Below are 7,812 nucleotides of genomic sequence, written 5' to 3'. Positions count from 1 at the left end.
AAATCTTGTGTTTAACCGTTCTTTATTGCAAAAGTAAGATGCCAAAATATACAAACTAATGATAATACAATGCTCTAACTGGCTCTCTTGGTTGAGTTCTTTGAACCTGCAAAGCCAACACATTAAAGAAACATAGTAAAAACCTTTTTAGGAACAAACCTGATATAATAAAGCTTTCACCCAATATATTTATAAGATAAAATACAAAAAGTTAAAAATGATGAAATCAATTACAAGTAAGGATCAAAATAAAAACCTGTTAAGAAAGAGCCATCTGCAGGAGGGATATTTGAATCAACATGTATTTTCTGATGGTTTCAAATTTTGAATTATCCGAAATTTAGGGAATGAGATAGAATTTGTTGAGAAATATAAGGATTCAAAACACAAGTTAAAATTTAATATTATTTTATTGATGACTATTTGTACTATTAGCTTAATGATTTGAATGTCTTAAAAAATAATATTATTATATTCTATCTATTTTTAGAAATAATGAGATTTCTTTTATAAGATATATATATATATATATATATATATATATATATATATATATATATATATATATATATATATATATATATATATATATATATATATCGGTAGAAAGATGATTCAAAAATTGAATTTTGATTGAAAAAAACCAAAAGATTTAAGTTGGTAAAAACTTAATTGTTTTTTTAGTTTGATTTTTATCTCTCTTATTATGTAAGCCGTCACTGAGTTACTCTGCCGAGCTTGGCATGCCGATGTCAAAACGCGATGTGCCTTGAGGCCACCTTGGCTCCTGCCAAGGTGTTGTTGAGCTGCTCGGTGCAGCCTTACCCTTTACCTATTGTCCTATTCATGTTTCGCTTTATTTTTGTTACTTCTAGTTCTTGACCATGGCAATATTGATTCCTTCACAATCCTAACAAATGAGTACACAACTAAACTTTTAAAATATTAACAAGCAATAAATCACCAACTTATCACTTAATTATTGAGATTGTTCTGATTCAGTCCAATACCCAAATGCTCTGAACAAATTGAGCACTATTTTAGAGTTTGAGGACAAGAAGTTATCCAGTAATAATTTGTCACAAGAACCAAAAGTCTGAAATTTTAAAAATGGCAAAGGAGCCCACCCCATACCCAGTCCCCACCCTACCAGAAAAGGTCATGGAAGTCCACAAAGGTTGATGGCGAAGCCCTGTTCTGAAAAACTGGCTGCCACCACCACAAATCTCCGTTCTTTTTCTGTCTACAATGTCCAGATTTCTTCCATAGCCAATAGCACCCTTTACTTTTTCGTTTCACTCCGTGTTGGTTATCCCCTGTAAAGCTTCTTTTTAATGGAGTATAAAGCTTCTTTTACATACTGAACCCCTTCAAAGGACCCAGAGCTTTGTTACTTCTTCTGGAATGGTCGTAAAAGTCTTCTCGTTTTTTCGATAAAACTCTTACGGATTGGAATCATTGGATTGAATTTTCGTAATCTGTGTCTTATAAACTGGAGTTGAATTAGGGAGTACACATTTGTAGATTGTCGGCTTATGGATTTTCCCTCCAGGTTTTGTTGCCTAAGGGTCTTCGATCGGTATGTTTTACTCAAATCACTGTTTAATTGATTGTATAAATTCAAAGTCTAAACTTTGGTGTTTTCGAAGCGATTTTGTCTCGATGCCATTGACTTTTTCTGAATTAACGTTTATTTGAGCTGATTACACTCAAAAACTGCTTGAATTCTTCTTCTCGCTTATTGTTTGATGTTTGGAAATATCGCCTAGGGATTTTGGCTTTTACAAATCTGGATTTGGAAGTTGAGTATAGCAAACCAAGGAAATGCTTAGCGATATGATTGTTATACATGTTCTAGAATTGCTGCTCCTTGATTCTGACCTTTGCAATGAAATTAGGGTTCTTCGACTGATTGTATAGAATTATATACCTATATCTTACAGGAAACAGAACAGGAAGAAACAGTCAACGTGGAGAATATTCTCATTGAAGGAACTGCATTCTGCTACAAACAATTTTAATTATGATAACAAGCTCGGGGAAGGTGGATTTGGCAGCGTTTATTGGGGCCAACTTTGGGATGGATCTCAGGTAATTAATTACATAATCTCTACCATCAATTCTTTCGTTTTCACTTAATTGAATCACACATCCTTCTTTCTGATTGATTAAGGTTAATCAGAAGCATATTTGATTTAGATTGTCCATTAATGTCTGTTTAAGTTAAACAAACCCTAACATCAGTTGGGTGAATGTGCAGATTGCAGTGAAGAGATTGAAGGTTTATAGCAACAAAGCAGAGATGGAATTCGCTGTTGAGGTGGAAATTCTTGCACGCGTTAGACATAAGAATCTTCTAAGTTTACGTGGTTATTGTGCAGAAGGTCAAGAACGTTTGATTGTGTATGATTACATGCCTAATCTCAGTTTGCTCTCACATCTTCATGGACAACACTCTGCTGAATGCCTTCTTGATTGGAATCGACGAATGAATATTGCTCTTGGATCCGCCGAAGGAATCCTGTAAGCCTTTCCAACCCGCTTTCTTTAAATTCACCACAACACACTATCCCCAAAAATAGGCCTGTTTGGCAAACCAAACCAACTTATAAGCTAGTTTACAATAAACTAGTTTATTTTTGCCAAACAGGGCAATAATCAAACTTTTTCTTGAAAGAAAAAGTTTGATTTACCTATATGGGACAACTGTAATCTGACAGGATCGTGTATTGGTCATGTCATACAGATATCTTCACCACCATGCGACCCCACACATAATCCACCGCGACATTAAAGCAAGCAACGTGTTGCTAGATGCGGATTTCAAAGCCCAAGTAGCCGATTTTGGATTTGCAAAACTAATCCCAGATGGAGCGACCCATGTAACCACACGGGTCAAAGGGACTCTCGGATACTTGGCACCGGAATACGCGATGCTAGGAAAAGCATCCGAAAGTTGTGATGTTTATAGTTTTGGAATTCTTTTACTTGAACTTGCTAGTGGGAAAAAACCGATTGAAAAAGTAAATGCAAGAAGAAGATCGATCACGGAGTGGGCTTTGCCATTGGCGTGTCAAAAAAAGTTTAGTGAGATTGCGGATGTGAAATTGAATGGGGATTATGTGGAAGATGAGATGAAAAGGGTGATTCTTGTTGGGCTTATTTGTGCGAGAAATCAAGCGGAAAAAAGGCCAACGATTCTTGAGGTTGTTGAGTTGTTGAAAGGGGAGGTGAAGGAGAAGGTTGTAGCTTTGGAGAATGATGAAATGTTTGTTGATTATAATGATGGGGTGTCTGTTGCTGATGATAGTAGTGAGTTTATTTCAGAGGAGAAAGAACAAAAACAAGAGATTGAGAAGGTGGGATTATAGATCTTGATTGTGTTGTTTGGTTTGTAAAAAGGGTTTGATTTTTATTTTATTTCAAACTTATTTTAATTGCATGTGATGCTAGTGGATTGTGTTGTTTGGTTCTTCTTTTACTTTTTCCCTATTAGAGTGTGGATATTATTATGCTATTTGTTAAATCAAGGTTTTTGATGTAGTTTATTTTTCATTCATTAAACGTCGAGTCCTAGATTTCTTTATAAAAGAATCTTTAAATTGTAAGTGTAGACTCCAAACACATATGAAGATAAATGAGTGGGGTAGTTTTGATTGAGACTGTTCTTGTATTTGCTTAAAAAAAATTGTTTGAGTTGTTTATTGTTTTGATCCTTTTTTTCAAGTCTGAGAGGGATCCTAACCTTTGTTTGGTTAAATCTTGAGCAAAAGCATAATGGTTCGAGGGCTGATTAGTAAAGCTTGACAAATAACCTATGGACAACTTGGAATAAAATATTTCGTTTCTTTTTAATAACCATGAAAGGTATTAAATGTTAAATTATTGTTATTCTTATGTTTGGATTGAGAATAGTAGGTATAAAAGTCCAAACATCAATAATGGATCAAATACAACGAAAGAACGCCAATTTCAAATATGCAAAACACCCTTCAGAAAGTCTTCTTCATGAAATGTTTTTTGTTTGGTTTTTTGTAAATATTTTTATATATAATTAGAATGTTGAATATTGTTACATAATTATATTATTTTAATAATATTTTAATCTTTAATAAACTAAGCTTGGAGCAATTTATATTCAAATAACAGTTTAATGTATTATCTTATTATTTTTCTAGTTTAACGTAGTTCTATCCATTTGATATAGGAGTATTGTTTTTATTTTATTAGTTTGAATCCTTAAGCAAAGCCAAAAGCTTCTCATTTATAAGTGAACTAGGGTTTGCAAATTCAAGAGTTGCAATGGTACCTCTGTTTACAAAATAAAGTCCAGCATATAAAAAGAGAAAAATATTTTTAAGACAAAACATCAAAAATGGTCCCTGTGGTTTTCGAAAATATCAAGTTTAGTCCATAAGTTCAAAAAACCTCACAGATGATCCCTATGGTTTTAAAACTTTTAACAAATGGTTCTTCCGCCTAACTCCGTTAGCTTTCTACCGTTAAGTGAAGGACATTTTCGTCATTTCAATACACAGGGACCATTTATGAGGTTTTCTCTATTTAATATATATATATATATATATATATATATATATATATATATATATAATTATTTAATTAAAGGGCCCATACACACACACACTCTCTCTCTCTCTCTCAAGAACCCAATCAACACATTGACTTTCTAACAATCAACACCAAAAAAACATTTACAGCAAAAATATTTCGAGTTCTTCCATAACACACTAATTTGATTTTTACACAGATTGGAACCTAGCCATTGATTCTAACCCTACCCTTCTGATTTGGAGATCGCTGGAACCTAGCTGGAGAAACAAAAGCCTAGTTGAAGTGCTTCAATGGTGGCAGATATCTCAAAAGTTCAAGTAAGTTCTGATGGTTGCAGAAAGCTCGCCGGGGCAATTGATTGTGATTTCCCCACCGATTGTAAAGCTTGGAAACAATAAAGAAGATGAAGTGGTTGAGCTACCTTTAAAGAACAATTTACACATTTTTTCTTACCCATTTCTCCGACAAAATGAGATACATTTTTTCTGACCCATTTCTCCGCCGCGAATCACATTTGTAGCTTCTCATTTCATGTCAATCCCAATTCCTTTACATCCTTCGGTGAATCTGTAACAAAATTCCCAGAACAAGATCAACAAACTAAAATCTCCGGCAAACCACTATGTCTAGCAATACCAGAGGACCACTCCTCATATTTGAATTCCCTTTTCGATTCAAACGACACATCGGTGGCATCAGATTTTGATACTGAGGTAATTTCTTCATTCAGAAAATCACTAGAGTTGCTACCTCCAGCGAACCCATTTCACATAAAGCCATTAAAGAAGGTGTAATCTTGCTGTAGGTAATCTCGTTCCATTATTTTCTTCTTCAAATTCTTTTTCTGTAGATCTTAAATCCACCGATTGGGGAGGGGGGAAAGGGTATGGTTTAATAATCTGTGAAAGGGTGAAGGAATTTGAGCATTTTTGGAGGATGATATTGCTAGTGATTATCAGAGAGAGAAAGATGATATGGGAGAGCCATGAAGACGATGAAGAAGAGAGAAGAGAGAATGAGGCTGAGGAGGATCGGTGCACAACTGCATATATATATATATATATATATATATATATATATATATATATATATATATAGAGAGAGAGAGAGAGAGAGAGAGAGTGGGGCCCTTTATTTAAATAATTATATATATATATATATATATATATATATATATATATATTTTTTAAATAGAGAAAACCTCATAAATGGTCATTGTGTATTGAAATGACGAAAATGCCCCTCACTTAACGGTAGAAAGATGACGGAGTTAGACGGAATGACCATTTGTTAAAAGTTTTGAAATCACATGGACCATCTGTGAGGTTTTTTGAACTTAGGGACTAAACTTGATATTTTCGAAAACCATAGAGACCATTTTTGAAGTTTTGTCTATTTTTAGAAAAGAATAACAACCAAGATTTGTAACAATAGCTTTTGAAAAAGTTAAAAACAAAGTTAGTAAAAAATGGGAGAAGTTTATAAAAAAAATATGGACGGAATTTGTGAAAAAAATAAAAATTGGTCAAGAAGTGCAATAAGAGAAAAAAGAAAAAGGATTGAGTTTGTAAATATTTTTTAAAATTAGACGAAATATGAATATGAAATTATAAATATATTAAATCAAAAAGCTAAAATAGAAAAAGAGCACGGTGGTGGAATCGAAAATCCACCGCGGTTTTTGTCCATACACGAAACGAGCTTTTGCCCTTACCTTATATTTTATGATTTATTTCATTTTTTTATTATTATTATTATTATTATTATTATTATTATTATTATATCACTGCATACATGTAAATTTTCAAAATAAATAAAAAAAAAACTGTTAATTTTTTAGACTAGATATAGCTTAGATGTATTATGTTTTTTGTTTTGAAAAATATACAGTGAATTTTGAGTTTTCAAATTCTCATATTTTTTTTTTTCACAATAACTCTCATATCTATACTATCTGATAAAAGAAATCTTACTATAAATAGAATTAATATAATAATAATATTTTTTTAAGATGTTCAAATATTTAAGCTTAAAGTACAATCAACTATTAATATAATAATATTATAATATATATCTTACAAATGATAATGCTAGGGATACAAGTATTAAAAACACATTTAAATTAATATTTCTTTATTTTTAGGGATTGAATTAGTATTTTCATCAATTTTGATCTATCTTGTACTCCTAAAATATCTCTTATCTGGTATCTGGTGCATTCGAAATCTGAAACATTTCTTTTCGACAAATCGTTTGAAATTTAAAAGCTCATTCAAATTGGAGTTTCATAATTTTTTGCATAAAATATAGTTGACTAGAGACTAATTCAAATCTTCATCTCCTTTTCCTCCATGGAATCCACCACCACAATACTTTTTGGTTTTGACATTGCACTTTTTATTTTTGTAAAACCGATCGATAATGGTGGAAGTGTTCTTAGAAATATAACTCTCCAACTTTAGAGGGAATATTGACGTCTTAGCTTCCCACGCCATCTAATTTGTTAGTTAGATAGTTTATCTTGTAGCTTGGTCTTTATTTTCTCTTATGATATATATATATATATATATATATATATATATATATATATATATATATATATATATATATATATATATATATAAACGATTGATGCCGTGACAATTTTCAATTGAATAATTACAATGTTCAACCATTTATTCTATCGGTTGTTTCATTGAATCTTTAATTCAATTCAAGTTAGGGGTGATAAATCGGGCCATCGTGTCGTGTTTTTATCGTGTCGTGTTTTTTTAACTAACACGAAAACGAACCGATTAAAAAACGACAAACACGACACGACACGACAAAGATAACATAATAAAAAATTAGTTTATTTAATTAATATTTAATCATAAATATCACGAAAAACACGACAAACACGAAAAACATGACAAATAAATGTTAATCGTGTCAATTTCGTGTCAAATTTTAAACACGAACACGAAGCGACACAACTTCGTGTTTTTTACACTTAACACAAATTCGAATTTCAGTTTCGTCCCAATTTCGTTTCGTTTCGTGTATTTTTGTCGTGTCGTGTCAACAATTGACACCCCTAGTCAAGAAATGAATATGATTGAAAAAAAATGGCAAGAAAATTAACAAATGGTATTTTTGCAAAAAAAAAAAAAAAATAGAATAATTTTTTTGACGTATATCGGATAATATCAGACATTTTGGATAGTATCTCAAAATCCCCTTTTAATTCTTACCTTTGTT

The 7,812-nt window shown here is 31.8% G+C and overlaps 1 protein-coding gene across 1 annotated transcript; it reads left to right on the top strand.

Moving 5' to 3' along the window:
- Positions 1–1,132: 1,132 nt before the first annotated feature.
- Positions 1,133–3,543, top strand: LOC145054377 (PTI1-like tyrosine-protein kinase At3g15890). The gene is made up of 4 exons (XM_079002545.1): positions 1,133–1,579; positions 1,944–2,091; positions 2,261–2,523; positions 2,747–3,543. The coding sequence occupies exons 1-4, from the start codon at positions 1,536–1,538 to the stop codon at positions 3,369–3,371; spliced, it is 1,080 nt and encodes a 359-aa protein (XP_078858671.1). The 5' UTR covers positions 1,133–1,535; the 3' UTR covers positions 3,372–3,543.
- Positions 3,544–7,812: the final 4,269 nt, after the last annotated feature.

Source organism: Lactuca serriola, chromosome 5, assembly GCF_051521515.1.
Source record: "Lactuca serriola cultivar US96UC23 chromosome 5, Lser_US96UC23_V15, whole genome shotgun sequence".
Classification (NCBI taxonomy): Eukaryota; Viridiplantae; Streptophyta; class Magnoliopsida; order Asterales; family Asteraceae; genus Lactuca; species Lactuca serriola.
This window is presented reverse-complemented; position numbering and strand designations above follow the sequence as displayed.